This window comes from Sturnira hondurensis, unplaced genomic scaffold (genome assembly GCF_014824575.4).
Source record: "Sturnira hondurensis isolate 20B ecotype Veracruz unplaced genomic scaffold, ASM1482457v3 Scaffold0017284, whole genome shotgun sequence".
Classification (NCBI taxonomy): domain Eukaryota; kingdom Metazoa; phylum Chordata; class Mammalia; order Chiroptera; family Phyllostomidae; genus Sturnira; species Sturnira hondurensis.
The window spans coordinates 730,915-748,277 of NW_028089915.1; the positions used below are offsets into that span (position 1 = coordinate 730,915).

General features: G+C 47.0%; 1 protein-coding gene across 6 annotated transcripts; it reads right to left on the reverse strand.

Annotated features, from left to right (window-relative positions):
- Window positions 1–11,875: 11,875 nt before the first annotated feature.
- Window positions 11,876–17,199, reverse strand: NHERF4 (NHERF family PDZ scaffold protein 4). Of its 6 annotated transcripts, none has more exons than XM_037067524.1 (11): window positions 16,216–17,199; window positions 15,825–15,852; window positions 15,642–15,715; window positions 15,090–15,298; window positions 14,638–14,827; window positions 14,405–14,541; window positions 13,929–14,133; window positions 13,514–13,716; window positions 13,194–13,421; window positions 12,852–13,052; window positions 11,876–12,542 (listed from the first exon to the last, which is right to left on the reverse strand). In XM_037067524.1, the coding sequence occupies exons 1-10, from the start codon at window positions 16,295–16,297 to the stop codon at window positions 12,888–12,890; spliced, it is 1,521 nt and encodes a 506-aa protein (XP_036923419.1). In that variant the 5' UTR covers window positions 16,298–17,199; the 3' UTR covers window positions 11,876–12,542; window positions 12,852–12,887. The 6 variants fall into 6 exon arrangements, with proteins under 6 accessions (XP_036923419.1, XP_036923420.1, XP_036923418.1 ...); XM_037067525.1 differs by having other exon boundaries at window positions 13,520–13,716; window positions 15,087–15,298; XM_037067523.1 differs by having other exon boundaries at window positions 15,087–15,298.
- Window positions 17,200–17,363: the final 164 nt, after the last annotated feature.

Sequence of the window (17,363 nt, forward strand, 5' to 3'; positions counted from 1 at the left end):
CTCTGCTCTAAGGTGTGCTACTAAAATCCAATCCATTCTTCAAAACTCAACTCAGATAGTGTCCAGACACTCCAGCAAGAAACAATCCTTTCCTCCTCTAAATTTCCAAAACCATCCCAGGCTGGTGTGGCTCAGTGGATTGAGTGCAGACCTGTGAACCAGGTAGTTGCTGGTTTGATTCCCAATCAGGGCACTTGCCTGGGTTGCAGGCCAGGTCCCCAATGGGGGACATGTGAGTGACAACCACAACTTATGTTTCTCTCCCTTTCACTTTCTCTCAAAAATAAATATTTAAATTTTCATAACTATTTATTTCTTACACCTACCAGTCATCCACAATAGGTACCACAAGGGTAATTTTTTCTCCTCATTGTCAAATTCTAGATTTACTGGGGTACGGGTAAGAAATGAACTCTTAGAACCTATATAATTTTATTAACCAATGTCACCCCAATAAATTCAATAATTTTTATAAGAAAAAAAATGGGAACTTCCGGCCAAGGTAGAGGTGTAGGTGGAAACACTGTGCCTCCTCCCACAACCAAGTTTAAAGACAACAAAGTTTTAGTAACAAAAACGCAGCCAAAACACAAAATTGAACTGTACGGAAGTCTGACAACAATGAACCATTCAGCCAGACCAATAAGAGGGGCCGAGTCAGCGGCAAAGCGGGGGTCAGGCAGGAAAGATTCACGGACCAACCCAGCAGCACAAGTGGTGCTTGGCAGATCCCAGGTCTGGAGTGGGAACAGGCGGACCCAGTGAGGGCCCAGGGTGGCCGGCTGCCTGCGGTCACACATTCGAGCGAAGATAAACCAAACAAAGGAGCAAACAGTGAAACAGACCTCTCAGGCTAGGGCCCCAGCGATGAGAATTAGAGCCTGAAAACATCAATTGGAAAGACTTTCAGGGTCGTGGAGCCAAGAGAGTTCATTGGAGAGACCCACAGAGTCCTGGAGGGTACACAAGCCCATTCTAAATGAAAGCTTTGCTGGATAGAGCAATCTTGGATGTAGGTCTTTGGATTTCATGACTTGGAATACTTCTTTCCAGCCCCTTCTTGCCTGTAAGGTCTCTTTTGAGAAATCAGTTGACAGTCTGACACACCAGGGAACCAGCACCAGAAGGGCCCAATTTGCTTGTGGGAAGCAGCAGAGAGGACAGAAATCTGAGAGAGAGCAGAACAAATGCCATTGCCCCTCTCTGACCCCACCCCCACATAGTGTCACAGCTCAGCAACTGGGTCACTCAGCCCTGGTGAACACATAAGGCTCCGCCCCTCATACATAACAGGTGCGAACAGACCAAAACATTATGGCTCAAGAAGAACTCAAAGTCCCAGAGCCAATATTTCTAAGTGACAAACAGATAGCCAAACTTTCAGATGCACAGTTCAAAACACTGGTGATCAGGATGCTCACAGAACTGGTTGATTTTAGTCACAAATTAGAGGAACAAATGAAGGCTAAACTAAGTGAAATGAAGGGAAATGCACAGGAAACCGATAGTGATGGAAAGGAAACTGGGACTCAAATCAAGGGAGTGGACCAGAAGGAAGGAAAAAGTGACCAAACAGAACAGAATGAAGAAACAAGAATTCAAAAAAATGAGGAGAGGCTTAGGAACCTCCATCTTTAAACATTCCAACATCCGAATTATAGGGGTACCAGAAGGGAAAGAGGAAGAGCGACAAGTGGAAAACTTATTTGAACAAATAATAAAGGAGAACTTCCTCGTTCTGGCAAAGGAAATAGACTTCCAGGAAATTCAGGAAGCTCAGAGAGTCCCAAAGAAGGTGGACCCAAGGAGGAACACACCAAGGCACATCATCATTACATTAGCTAAGATTAAAATGAAGGAGAGAATTCTAGAAGCAGCAAGAGATAAGGGGACAGTTACCTACAAAGGAATTCCCATCAGACTGTCAGCTGATTTCTCCAAAGAGACCTTACAGGCAAGAGGGGGCTGGAAAGAAGTATTCCAAGTCATGAAATCCAAAGACCTACAGCCAAGATTGCTGTATCCAGCAAAGCTTTCATTTAGACTGGAAGGGCAGATAAAGTGCTTCTCAGATAAGGTCAAATGCAAGGAGTTCATCATCACCAAGCCCTCATTATATGAAATGTTAAAGGGATTTATCTAAGAAAAAGAAGATAAAAAAATATGAACAGTGAAAGGTCAGCAAACTCACAATTAACAACCACACCTAAAACAAAAGCAAACTAAGAGGACGGCTAGATCAGGATTGGAACCATAGAAACGGAGATCACCCCCCTTATGGAGGGTTAGCAACAGGGGAGTGGGAGGAAGAGAAGGGGGGAGAAGGTACAGAGAATAAGTAGCATAAACAGTAGGTAGAAAATAGACAGTAGGGAGGGCAAGAATAGTATGGGAAATGTTCTAAAGAACTTGTGACACATGGACATAAACGAAAGGGGGGGAGTGGTGGGGGAGGGGTGTGCAGGGTGGAGGGGAATGAAGGGGGTAATAGGACAACTGTAATGGCATAATCAATAAAAATTTTTAAGTAAAAAAAAAAAGAAATTAACCCTTGGAGCTGAGCTTGTCTAGGTCATCTACAAATCTTTGGCTTGGTTAAAGACTTCCAATTTGAATTATCTTTAGTACAGCCTGTATAGAATGGAATAGTATAATTTGCACTTAGTTTCTGGTGCAGTAAGCCATATTTCTTTTAGTATAAAATGACCTATCTTTCACATCTGAATAAAGCTTGGGGAGCAATCCTTACCTTCTCTTCATCTCTTCAAAACTCTCAGATGTGATCCTATGCAAAGGAAGACAGAGGTATACTGAAATGATCTTTCCTATTTTCACTTCTAAACCAAGTTATTAACTCGTTTTTTTTTTTTATTAAAAAAAGGGATGATTGACTTTTTTCACAATTTTTACTTAGCTTGTTTTTCAAATGTACTAGAGGTGGGATTGGATTGTTGATCACAATGTCATTCTTATTTTGGGGTTATTCTAGAGCTAACTCAGTCTGTATCATATCATGAGACATGTAGCATTTTTCTTATCCTATTTCACTTTCACCCCAAACCACATCCTCATTCTCCACCTGAAAGTTGGTTGACTGAACATATTTGAAAAGTAAATGCTCTTCTGAGGCCTGATATGTTGTTCGTATTCTGTAATCTCTGTCCTCCAAATGTCATTCCACGCATTAGCATAATGGAGATACTAACATTCCATGGAAAATATCCCCAAACAGGCTTCTAGCTGAGGAGAAGGCCTAGGAAAGGCCTTCTGTTGCATTCCTAGGCAGAAAGAGAGGGTTCTAGGGAAAGACTTAATATTTTTTAAAAGGGAAAAAAAGATTAGAAGAAAAGTATTTTCCATGTTTGAGAAATGTGCACAAGGCTATCTGACCCTGAGGTACAGAAATGTAAGCACCTGGAAGGACAAGCCAGGTTCGTCTCTTTACTCTGTAAAATATCCAAAGGTTCAGAGAAGTACCCTGTAGTCACGAAAGTGACAAATCAACAGGAATCATCCTCTTCTTGAATCTGCCTGCTCTCTGAAGGAAGGATTTTTAATTCCCAGATCTTATGGCTATTTCTTCAGATTTGTTCCTGACAATAGACAATTGACCAAAAATATTGAGGGAAACAGAAAGAGAAAGAAATAGTTAAAGAAAGAGCCTGAAGTTCTCTTAATCTACAAGGGGAAGACTCCTGAAGTTTCTGTTGTTTTCATTCTAGCCAGTAAGGTGCCAAGAGATCGAGGTGGCAGACAGATGTCAAGGCTCCACATAGCACAGGACTGGAGGGAGGGTAGGGGCTTCCCAGCAAGGGCAAGTCATCCTTCATACTCCCTTCCCCAAGTTTGTTTTTCCAACCACTCGTAACTCCAGCATGATGCTAGGAAGCATCTCAAAGAGGGAAGCCCCTCCAACATTGCCCCATAAATAATTTAAATAGAAAAATTTAGGAGACACCAAAAAAGGTCAAGCAAGTCCACAAGAGGGAGCCCCAACAAACTTACTACTGCCCAGAGCCAAAGTATATTTTCTTACTCAGCATCTGTCTGAAAATCAAACACATAAGGGAATGCAAGAAGAGAAGCAATAAATTAAGTCACCATAAGAGAAGATAGCCCTGTATATACCCAGTTAAAACAAAGGCCTTTCAGGATTTGCAAAATCAATGATTTAAAGACCAGGAAACTGAGACTGAGCAAAATCAAATGCTGTACCCAAATTTACATATCCAGAAGGGAGATGAGAACTCACGGCTCTTGTCTCTAATCACTGCCCTTTCTTCTACTTTTGCATCCCTCTAGGTCAGCACTTGGAGTCCATGGGTCTGCCTTTCCTCTATGTCTCATTCTCTGAAGGGTGAAACTCTCTTAACTACCTTCTCCTGCATTTCTTTCCCTCATACCCTGAAGAATGCCTTCCTGAAAGGGGTCTTCAGTTTTAAGCCTAATAATGTCATTTGTTGATAAGACCTAGGGATGTCAGTTGCCCCAAACTGATACCATTAGTCTTTTCTCTCTGTATCAACACTACAGCATTATTCCAAACATGTAAGTCTGTCATTTGTAAGTCTCCAAACTGCAGGCAGTGATACATGGAAGTGAACAATAGCTAATGAGTTCCAAAGCCCCTTCTTCTCTAACTACATTTGGATTTGGGGATAAGGAGAGAATTAGCCCTCTGGAACCTTGGTATTTTAAGCTTTGTATGTAGCCCATTCTACCTTCTAATGAACTTCATGTTTCCCAGTTGTCTGGACAACAAGCAGTCTCAGGAAATCCAACCTCCCAGTTTTCAGGTCTGCCCCTGAAGGACATTTGCCACCCTGGATTGGCTCCCAGAACCAAGTCTCCTCATCATGCTCCTAGTTGGTTGGGCCTTTTCTCTGTCCCTCCCCATGAGTGGGTCACTTCATAGGAAGACACAACAGAGATAAGAGAAGGTCCTGTAGGTAGGAAGAGGCAGGGTAAATATAATAGGAAGAGGGAAGAGACAAGGTACTGAGATTTATTTTCTCCAAAAGAGGATTGGAAGGAATGATTTCTGTAAGTAGAGCCTGACTTGTAAAGAGAAACAGCTCCATACTCCCCACTGACTTCTGCCTTGCCTAAGGTTCCCAGGAGACCAAGAATGAAAGCTTCTGGAAACTGTAAGAGACAGATTTGGAGACTAGAACTCTAACTCTTCCTGGGACTCCTGGTTCAATCTAGGGATCAGCAAAGCATCCCCATGTCCAAAACCTAAATACAAGTCCCCTTCTTCCCCCAGGACAGCAAGGAGATGCCACCTAAGTCCAAAGAAGAAAGGCTAAAAGCTGGGGCACAGCAGATAAAACACACGGGTGCTGGTGAGTCAAGGTGTGTGCCCCTGCTTCTCCATGCTCTGGCTTGGAGACTGAGAAGAGAGAATTCAGCCCTTCACATGACAGGGTGGAGTTTTTCTGGACCCCTCTCCTTCATATCCTCACATCCAGGTTTCACAAAGCTGGTAAAAGTGAGAAAACTGGCACCCACCCCTTCTTTGAGCCCCTCTTGGCTCTATGCCTTCCTTATATATTCATTACACATATTTGTGCTAAACAGTAAGGACACAGTGGTGAACTCACTAGACACTGCCACTCATTTAGTGATCCTCAGATCTACTTCAGGAAGAAAGTCCAGAGTATGGAAGGGGAATAAGGAAGGCTGAGATCATGATAAGCTGAAGCTCTGACAACTTGCCAGGGCAGATGTGGAGACTGAATCCATGCACAGGCTGGCGGTACTAGAAAAGGAGTTGCTCCAAGATCACTTAGGTGAGCAAGATGGAAGCTTTGGGGGCAATACAAGTGGGCCACTGGGGCATTTTTCTATCCTTAAGGGCTTGGAGGGTTGGAACTAATGTAGGGGACTGAGCTGACAAATAATTTTCTCCTAGTAGGAAAAGATAGTCACAAATTGGGATTGTGAGGAAGGGATGGACAGTGAGAGCTGATGAGCCAAAACATAAAGGGAGTTCTTGTTTCTCAGTAATGAAGAGCCCATCAGATCCTAACAGTGGTCAGGGGATGGGGCAGCAGGAAGGGTGGGACAGAATGAGAATAACAGAGACTGGAAGTCTGCTGCTAGGTTCTCAGAGGAGGGCATAGTCCATCAAGCCAATGGATGATGCGGACCTTGGCTCATGGGGTCCGCCACATTGTGGATGGGGGAGAGACATTCACATGGACTACCGAGTCCTGTGGAGGAAAAGGGACAACATGGCTTTTTCTCTCAAGGGGAGCCAAAAGCCGCAGCCTCTGCCATGACAGGCCTTTATTTCTTTTTCTGGGCACATTATATGATGGTCCTCATTTATTACACACAGGTTCACTTTAGGAAGTTACCTTTTACAGAAAACAAAGGAGCTGATGCTGCTAATTGCATCACAGAAAAAGAATATTTGCAAATGAAAAGGGAAAGCTGGTTGAACAAGTTACACTCCATACTGGGGAGTTTTAGCATGGATTTTAGGAAGTTACAGTAAACACTTGCTATCTCAATTCAGGGTAAGGGCGTTTTAGCAAAGGCAAGTCTCAAAGCAGTCTAGGTACAATGCAGGCCCGATTCCCCATGGGAGAACCTATCCGTGGGCGTAGGTTCTGTGCATCTCTGAGTGGGAGCTGGGCCCATGCCATGCAGAATGGTCTCCTACAAATGGAGACTGATTCAATGAGGTCCCCAGCCAGCCCTGGGAGCCCTGACACTGTTTACAGCTCTACAGAAGGGTTAGGTCCATTGAGCCGAGGCTTCTGCAGAACAGGTGAAGCAGAGCTCGCAAGGGCTGGAGGCTGAGCTGGAGGGGGGCGCCCCAAGTGAAGGGAAGGCCATATATGCAGGTATGTAGTCAGTCAAGTAGGTGGGCAGGAGACAGGCTCCTGGAAGGGAAAAACCAAGAGAGCCAGAGGATGCAAGGAAGGGAAACAAGGAGGATTTCCATTTCCCATGCCTAATGTCGGCCTTCCTGGAAGAGCATAAATCAGGCAGGAACCTGAAGGAAGGAAATGAATGCCTCTGGAATTCCAGGCAGGGACCCTCCAGGATGCTTGATGCCATGTTGTTGATGCTTTGTGCGCTGCAAAATGAAGTCATGGCCTTGATCTCATTCATCCCAAGGGAGTAAGTGAGGGAGAAGGGTTACAATCCCCATCCCCACAGAGCTGGCATAGGTAAAGGGGATCCGGTTTCCTAGTTCTTCTTGGATTTTCAAGGTCTCCCAGATTCTCAGAATCATCACAAGAATGAAGAAGGCCTTTATGCTCTTGTCCCCCTGGACCAAGCAGAGCCACTCATACTCACAATTTCCCTTCCTCCCTCCACCACTCCATCCCCACCTGGTTCCCTGGCTGTCCACTGCTGCCACCACAGAGATGAGTCATCAGTGCCAGGTCCTGCAAGAAGAGATGGAGACCCATCTCTTGAAGGCACCTGGAGTAAGAAGTGAGTAGCCTTCAAGAGCAGCTAGGTAGGCTCCCCAACCTCTCAGCCCTTTCTCTTAGAGGCTCACTGAGGAGGTCCAGCCTGAAGGGATGAACTTAAGAGGATCCTTCTCTAGAAGACTGCAATCTAGGCTTTTGTATCACTTTCCCCACTGACTCAACACTGAGGATTAGAACAGAAGGGTTCAGGATGTCAAAAATCTTAAGTAAAGAAATCAGTTTCTTAACCCATTTCCCCCTTTCAATGGTCTTTCCAAATCCAGGTCTTCCTCCCTACCACTGCCATGTCTTTCATAAGCAAAACATATTCGCTCTTAGATTGGCTGGTTTTTAAAACAAAACTAAGGGGAAATGGCCCTGGCCAGTGGTTCAGTTGGTTGAAGCGTTATCCCATACACTAACAGGTTATAGATTCAATCCCAAGTTGGGGTATATATGGGAGGCAACCAATTGATTGGTCTCTCTTTCTCTCTCTCTCTCCCCCATCTCTAAAATCCATAAAGACATATCTTCAGGTGAGGCTTAAAAAAAACTCATAAGGGAAAAAATTTGACTTATTTATTTTCCTATCTACAAGGCTTGGTTCATGGTAGATCCTAAATAACTATTTGCTCAATAAATGAATAAACTTTCAAAATAAGCAAATATATATTTTTTAACAGGAACTTTTTGCTTTGTTCCCTCTGGGCTACAGGATAGAGTTGAAATATTTTAGGATGGCACACAAGAATTTTTACAATTTAGCTCTCTCTCTAAAGCCAATATATAAAAAAATTATAAAAGACTTTAAAAATAAAGAGACTGAAGCTCAGAGAGAGAGAGATGCTCAATGTTACACAGTAATAAGTGACCAGATTTGGGACCCAGATCTCTTGTCCCAAGACCACTACTCTTTCTACTATACCTTAATGGTACTTGAATTCTTCATAAGGACTAAAGGAAAGTTGATGGCTCTGAGGGAGTCTGGAATGCTACCACTCATTCTAGAATGATCCCATGCTTTTTGGGTACCATTGGATACTCTGTTCAAGGATAGAGTGTCACCATTCTACCTTCTTTCATCCTTATGGCCCACTCCCCAGAGACATGCCAGAGAGAGGCTGAGGCTGCACGGGGAGAAGCTAAGCCAGCCCTCAGAGAATGGGACCGAACCCTGGCTCAGCTTTGGAAACACACTGAAGCCAAATATGAGGACATCTTATATGTAAGCACCACCCTCTGAAGCCCAGACATCCCAATACCCAGCACTCTTCCATCACCACAAGCCCCAGCTAGGTAGACAATGATAAACCAAGGGGAAGGAGAAGAGGAAACTCTTCTCCACATCTTCCTGTGGCATCTCCACAGGAAACTCCTTTCTATCTTGAGGGGGTGCCTACCCACTAAGAATAAAACCTTTAAGGAAACACTGCCAAGGAAAGCTTATTGACCAACCTGCTGCTCCCCTCCCCCTCCCCCTCTCCCTTGCTTCCTGGGGCCTGAAGCTTGGTCTGCCCGGTAGCCTGGACAGGCTATTTAAGCTCAGAGCCATTAAACCTCAGTGGGATGGAGTCATGCTGAGATTCTATACCAGGCACAAGGAGCAGCTCAACCAGTTTGGATTCAAACCCCTGGACCTTTCAGATTGTACACATATAGTCTCGGGCCCCAGCAATAAAGCTGTCTTGATATAGAAGTCAACAAAACTGTGTGGTAACCTTTCTGACAAAAATGAGTGACTCTCATGTAAACACCTTGGTTCTGGGCTAACTCATTAGCCTGAAGACTGAATGACAGAAAGAAATTTGAAGAGGTCTTATCACTTCTCCTAGAGAAACTGGGTACCACCCCTTGAACTTGGGGCCTTTTGGTCCCTTTGAACCACAGCCCCCACACACACAAACACAGGCAGCCAGTTTTGTGGGGAAAAGCTATTTCCATAAGTAACCAATAGTGACCAGGTACCTGCCCCCACAATCCTAAAGTGCTCATCTCCAAACTTTTGCAATACATCTAAGTGTCCTGGAGTCATGCCTAGCATAACTTCCAGATGGCTTCAATCCTACTTGGCCCTACAGTCCACCTGAAAAGGGAAAAGTCTGTGTTTCTCTCTTCTACAAAAACTTTCTCAGTACTACTTCACTTTTGCTCACTAAATGTGTAGGGGTTTTTCCCACATCAAGAAATTCTTCAACTCTTCTGTGGACACCAATCTGGTGTCCTGCAATTTAATTCAAATCTGACACTATCTACCTAGAGAAAGCGTAGGCTAAAGATTCAGTCCCACAAGATGCCAATTTCAAGTCCATGTCATCACTTGTGCTACTGACCAACTGGCTATAAATCAGAAGTTCTCACGACCCCCTCCTCTAGTTTTATCATTTGCTAAAGGGCCTCATAGAATTCAGGGAAATAGGACTCCCGGCCAAGATGGAGGTGTAAGTAGACACACTATACCTCCTTGGACAGCCAAAATAAGGACCATAACAATTGAGAAACAAAGTAACAACCAAAACTGAAAGAAAATTGAACTGTATGGAAGTCCGACAACCAAAGAGGTAAAATAGACACATTCATCCAGACAGGTAGGCGGGGCAGAGCCAGGCAGATGAGCAGAGAGGGGTCAGCACAGGAAGCAGTGACAAAGGGCGCGCAAGACACCCTGGGTGTGCAAGGCAGCACTGGGCAGACCCTGGGCACCCAGGTGGCGGCTGGCAGACCCCAGGCATGGGGTGGGAATGGGCAGACCCAGCAAGGCAGATTGAGAAGTGGGTACCGTGCGCAAGATAGCTGGCTGACCGGGCAGCAGTCCCACATTCACACAGATAACTGGGGAGACAGATTGCGCAATCCAGGGTCCTAGCGCCTGGAAATAAAGCCTCAAAACACCGATTGAAAACACTTGTGGGGGTTGAGGTGCAGGGAGAGAACCCACCCTCACAGGAAAGTTTGCTGGAGAAACACACAGGGTCCTAGAATGCACACAAGCCCACCCACATGGGAATCAGCACCAGAAAGGCCCAGTTTGCTTGGGGGAAGCGGTGGAAGGGACTGAGGTGCAACAGAGAGCGAACCAAAGCACCATTTTTTTCCCTCTCAGACCCCACCCCCATATACAGCAGCAACTTGGGTTGCCCGCCCTGGTGAACACCTAAGGCTCCGCCCCTCATATATAATAGGTGTGAACAGACCAAAACATTATGGCTCAAGCAGAAAAACAGCTAAAAGCCCCAGAGCCAATACTTCTAAGTGACATAGAGATAGCCAACCTATAGGATGCACAGTTCAAAACACTGGTGATCAGGAGGCTCACGCAGCTGGTTGATTTTAGTCACAAACTAGATGAACAAATGAAGGCTAAACTACGTGAAATGAAGGGAAATACACAGGGAATCAATAGTGATGGGAAGAGAACTGGGACTCAAATCAAGGGGGTGGACCAGAAGGAAGAACAAAACATCTAACCAGAAAAGAATGAAGAAACGAGAATTCAAAAAAATGAGGAGAGGCTTAGGAAACTCCAGGACATCTTTAAACGTTCCAACATCCAAATTATAGCGGTACCAGAAGGGGAAGAGGAGGAACAACAAGTAGAAAACTTATCTGAACAAATAATAAAGGAAAACTTCCCCAATCTGGCAAAGGAAATAGACTCCTAGGAAGTCCAGGAAGCTCAGAGAGTTCCAAAGAAGTTGGACCCAAGAAGGAACACACCAAGGCACATCATAATTACATTAGCCAAGATTAAAATGAAGGAGAGAATCCTAGAAGCAGCAAGAGATAAGGAGACAGCCACCTACAAAGGAGTTCCCATCAGACTGTCAGCTGATTTCTCCAAAGAGACCTTACAGTCAAGAAGGGGCTGGAAAGAAGTATTCCAAGTCATGAAAGACAAGAACCTACAACTAAGATTGCTCTATCCAGCAAAGCTTTCATTTAGAATGGAAGGGCAGATAAAGTGCTTCTCAGATAAGGTCAAGTTGAAGGAGTTCATCATCACCAAGCCCTTATTTTATGAAATGTTAAAGGGACTTATCTAAGAAAAAGAAGATAAAAAACATGTATACTAAAATGATAGCAAACTCACAATTACAACCACATCTAAAATAAAAACAAACTAAGGAAACAACTAGAACAGGAACAGAACCACAGAAATGGAGATCACATGGAGGGTTAGCAACAGGGGAGTGGGAGGATGGGGGGAAGCACAGAGAATAAGTAGAATAGATGGCAGGCAGAAAATAGACAGGGGAGGGCAAGAATAGTATGGAAAATGTAAAATCTAAAGAACTTAAGACACATGGACATGAACTAAAGGGGGAGAATGTGGGAGGGAGAGGGTGTGCAGGATGGAGGGGAATGAAGGGGGGAAATGAGACAACTGTAATAACATAATCAATAAAATATATTTAGAAAAGAATTCAGGGAAATAGTTTACTTACTTAATTACCAGTTTATTATAAAGGATACAATTCAGGAACAGTCAGAGGGAAGAGATGCCTAGGGCAGGGTATGGGCATGGTAGCTCCTGCCCTCTCCACATGTTCAGTAACCTGGAAGCCCTCTGAGTCGTGGCTTTTGGGGTTTTTTAGAGGCTTCATTACATAAGCATGATTGATTTAAACCATTGGTGGCTAATTAAAGTTTCGGCTCCTCTCCCCTCCTAGGAAGCCAGTGTGGGGTGGGAGTGGGGGTAGGGCTGAAAGTTTCAACCCTGTAAATGCTGATTTGTTCCCCTGGCAACCATCCTCCCCCCATTTTCCCACCTTTTATTGCTCTTATTACTTAGGAAATTCCAAAGGTTATAAGAGCTCTGTGCCAGGAATGAGTATGAAGACCAAATATATATTTCTTATTATAAATCACAAAATCACACCATTCATCTTAGGCAGAAGGAACTTCATCCTTGGGGCACAGCTTCCAAAGCTCCCACATGGGTTCCTCTGGAGTTAGAGGGCAGGATTCCTAGTGGACCAACCTGAGGCCTCTGACCACATCCTTCAGGGAGGTGAGCCCCATGGGAGGAAGGGAGACTCTGGGTAAGCCTGTGATTGTCCAGAGCCCTAGTTTTTGGCATAAAGAGAGCAACTCAGCTCCAACCACCTGCAGCTGGAGAATGAAGACAGGAAAGCTACTGGGTAGGTCTTCTGTGCCAAGGAGAAGGGCACTACAACAGATCTGAGGCTAAAGACCACTCCTAAGTAGAGAGAGAAGGGAGAAGGTCATTCAAAGATCAGAAGAGTTCCTTTGCCCTGCAATGACAGGTAATAGGACTTGTTGCATGGGTCTTTCTGTCCCCACCTTCCAAGGCCTAAAGTCTCCACCTTTGTGGCCCACCCTGCAGCCCCCCTGCTCTGCCCACCTCTCTGGTCCCCCTCTGTCCTTCTCTGACTGCTCACAGTCCCTCTCCTTTCTCACCTCTACAGACCCTGGGGCAATCCACGCTTCCAAGCCCTACGGAAGCCTGGTCATCAGTTTCAGGCACAGAGGTGGCTCAGCTTCAGTCAGCTGCTGAAGCATTTCCAGGTCATTCAATCCATCCACAGAATTCCCATTCACCTCCAGAATCACATCTCCCCTTTGCAGTCCTGCCCGGGCAGCTGAGCCTCCTTGAATCACCTGGGGATTGGGAATGAGATACAGAATAAGGAACACCATGGAAAAGTTTGCTGGGTGCACTAAGGGTCTGGAGGGAAACAAAGGAATGTTCACCAGGAGGAAAATATTGATAGGGTCCAAGGCCAATGAGACATCAGTCACCTGGGAGATAAAAAGACAAGGCCCACTGGCCACATAGCTGAGTCGGAAGCCATAGCCACCACCAGGCCCAGGGTATAAGAAGCACTTGTGGGACCCACATGGGATAGGAGGAACAGCTGTGTCTTCAACTGGTGGATCCTTGGTCTCAACCAGAGAGGCTAAGCAGGTGTCCTGGGGAGAGGCAGGAGCCTCTGTGCTCTCCAGGAAGAGGAGTGGAGACAGGCGAACCTGGAAGGAGGCAGATAGAACAAACCTGTTGCTTCTCCCTCCACCTGAGCCCCACTCCACTCCTGCTCCCACCCTATCCCCTGCTACTCAACTCTCACCATGCTGAAGAAGTGGTCAGCCTCCGGGTCGACAACAGTGAGGGAGACACGGGAACCCTGCGCCCTGATCCTGTACACTGTCTCTTCATGGCCCAGCCCTTCCACGCTCTCCCCAGCCACAGCCACCAGCCGGTCCCCATCCTGCATCCCAGCCCTCTCAGCTGGCAGTCCTGGGTCCACCTCCCGAAGGAACTGCCCTGGGAAATAGGCATCTTCACTGCCCCTTTCCCAATTACCCCAATGCCAGCCCACGTACAGTAGGGGACTGAACCAGGGGTACACAGGAGGAAAAGGCCAAGGGCTGGGGCTCAGACAGAGACACCACTTATGTTCACTGAAGTACATATGTACACTTGTAAGCCCACCCAAAGGCCCACCTTCCCCACCCACCCCCAGGGCTCCCACTCACCAAGGTGACCACCAAGACCCTTCTCCTCCCTGAGCAGGAACCCAAAGCCCTGGGGCCCTTTCTCTAGGTGCAAACACCGGGGCTTGGCAGGCAGTGCCCAGGCCTCTGCCAGGGGTGCAGCCAGAGGCATTCCCAGCTGGCGACACTGTTCCTCCACTTCTGGTCCTGCCACCAGAAGGGTGACCTGTTCTCCACTCTGCCAAAGCTGTGGGGACACAGCAGGGCTTCAGCATCACCTACCTGGGTAAGGAATACAGAGGCAGGCACCTCCTCACAGCCCCTCTTCCCAGGCCCAGGAATGAGGCACCAAGGATGGGGGAGAGAAGGGCCTAGCATAAACAGTAAAGGGAAGGATGGGTGATGGAAATACAAAATCAGATCAGGTGATTTGGTGCTTGGGAGAGGAGTTTACTTCCTGGGGCAGGTGCCCCAGGTGCAGAAGGGTGAAGGATGAACGTGGAAGCAGGCAGCCATACCTTTCTGCTGAGTTGGTTATGAGTGAACTTCTCCACACTGACCCCATTCACTTCTAATAGTCGGGCCCCAGGGGGCACCCCTGCCCGCTCAGCTGCTCCTCCAGTACTTAGCACCAACCTGAAAGAACCCTGGTGTTCTGGAAGGAAAAAAAAAACAAGTGTTAGTCTACTGGCTGCCTGGAGCAGGGCTGAGATGCCCCCTCCTGACTTCCCTCCCAAACCTCTAAGCTCACCGTAGGTGACACTAAAGCCAAAACCACCCTCATCTTTCACTATGTGGCACAGACGGGGCCGGAGTCCTGGGCTGAGAGTAGGACAGAGGAGGGCATCATTCCCCTGCTGAGCTCGGGACACATCATACACGTGCTGTGCCAAAACCGTCAGCAGCACTCGAGGACCACTGGCCTGGATGCGGAGTACCACCTAAACAGAGGGCGAGGTTGAAGCTGGCCCCTTTTGCCAACTCCCCATCCCTGGAACATGTAATTTTCAGCATGAAAGCCAGCTTTCTGGATGCCTCTACCCAAATATTCTGAACTGAGTACCCCCATATCCTGGGCAGCAGGGTAGATTAAGGCTTGGGTACTACCCCCATATACCTAGGAGGTGATCCTGGCTTCTCTCTCTCTGTCATGCTATGGAACATTCTCCAATGCCAGGGGGAGTCCCAGCCCAACCTCACCACCTCGGCATCTTCATGTTCCACAACATGGTTGTTCACTGCCAGGATCCGGTCTCCTTCCCGAAGACCCTGCTGCTGGGCAGAGGAGCCTGGCTCCACCCTGCACACCACATGACTGGCCTTGCCCAGCTCCTGCTGTAGATGGAAGCCAAAACTCCTGCCCTTTTCTTTACTCAGCAGACAGAAGCGAGGCCGTTCAGGGCTCCAGAGATCTGGATGGGAAAGTAGGCAGCGGAAAAGGGGGAGGAGGGATGTGGCCCAAGTACAAGTCACCTTGTGCCTGACAGATGCTGTTCGCTTTATAGGGTGCCAGGCAGACTTCTACCCAGTTAAGTTTTGGGCAGTAGGGCCAATCACTGTGTGGGCAGAGTGGCTAAAACAGAAAGAAACTCCTGGCCCCCTTCTCTGTCCATGTGGTCACTCCCAACCAAGGCTACTATCTGAGGGAGGCGGATGAGTGGTTATCAAGGAGATGGGAGGCTGTGCAGAGCTGTGGTATCTCTTGGGGAGTGGAATGGTTGCCCTGGGGGTAAAGGGGTTATCAGACGCGGTTACCAGAAGGGTTGTGATCTTCGGCCAGAGACAGGACAGGATTATCAATGCCCAACTTTGGGTTAAACTCAAACTTCCTGCAAGGAGGTGCCAGACTGTACTTGCAATGCTAATAGCAGCTGAAGAGCTTCCCCGCCTTTGATTTCCTCTTCCCCTTACCCCAACCCTTCACGGAATACCACTTACAGAGTTAACGAAGCTGTGTCCTGAAGATCTGCTGGGCAAAAATGGGGTGAGGGGAAAAGAGGTGCTTTCTCTAGCCCCTTCCATGGTCATTAAATGAAAGGACTTAGGGGAAGCCCCCAACTCAGGACATGCGCCTTCCATTCTGCTCCAAAAGGGTCTTTCCTTTCCCTTCTTTCCCCTCCCCCTGAGGCCATGGTACAGAAATCTGTACAGGGTGTGGAGCAGGAAGACAGACACTTCCGCTCACCTCTTCTCTCCTAACTCCCAGTCTATTTGCTTCATGGCTCCAAGCACCAACATCAAGTGTGCCCTAGTCTATAATGCCTCAGCCTCCCAATCTACCCCAGACTATCCTGAAGTCCCCTCTAGGGGATATCTCCCAGCCTCTTACCTGCAGCTGCCTCCATAGTTAAATCAGCAACCCAGTCCTCAGGGTAGGGACAAGGTCCACTGAAGCCAGACAACCTTCTCATTTACCCCCCACCCAGTCCCGCCTCCTTGAAGACACTGCCTTGGAAGCGGTGGGATAATGATTAAACAAGGAGAGCCTAATCCCTAGGGAAGTATTTATGTTCCTCCTGTATCCATTCCTGGGCCCCAACTTCTTTATAGACACTCCCCTGCTGTCCCAGCTCCTGCTAGGTGCAGAGAAAGGTTGATTGCTGATCTACCATTAACTCCAAGCTTAAAGTAGGCATGTATGCAAGGGATGATAGGAGTCCTAAGGCCCAGGCATGGCCTACCCACAATGCAGTATCATGAGTCCCCCCAGCCCTCACTGCCTTTGAACTTAGTACCTAAGAACTACTTGTAGCAAAAAGTGATCAGCAGTTTAATCAGAATGGCCAAGAACAGTGCCCTTCCTTGAAAGCACCAGGCAGAGGCCAAAGTAGGTAGATGGAAGACAGCTTTTTAATAGGAACAAATCAGTGCTGTAGGACCACTGAGCACAAGTAGCATTGTGGTTAAGAGGAGCATGAGGCTGGAGAGAAAGCACCAATGAGAAAAGAAAGTGGCTGCAGGTATCCTGAGAAAATATAAAAGTAAGAGGAAGGAGCCCTCCAACACATCTGGACAGCAACACCCCTAGGCAGGTGGACATAAGAAGTGCCCCCCGTAGTGGCACAGAGGCTCCTTGAGAGAAGCAACCTTGTGGCAGTGCTACAGGGCAATTTAGTCATGGAAATGCCACATCCTTCCATCCTTCTAGCCCAAGGAAGAGGAGGAATGTTTCATGACCCTGGAAATTCCAAACCTGGGAGGCTTGGTTGGACATGTTCCTGGAGGGTCACTGGTACAGCTGTGCCCAGGCTTTTGCCTCCAGCCATGAAGGGATTTTTTTTAAAATTTTATTTATTTATTTTTAGAGAGAGGGGAAGGGAGGGAGAAAGAGAAATGTCAGTGTGTGGTTGCCTCTTACATGCCCCCTACTGGGGACCTAGCCTGCAACCCAGGCATGTGCCCTGACTGGGAATGAAACCGGTGACCTTTGGTTCACAGGCTAGCACTCAATCCACTGAGCCACACCAGCCAGGGCAA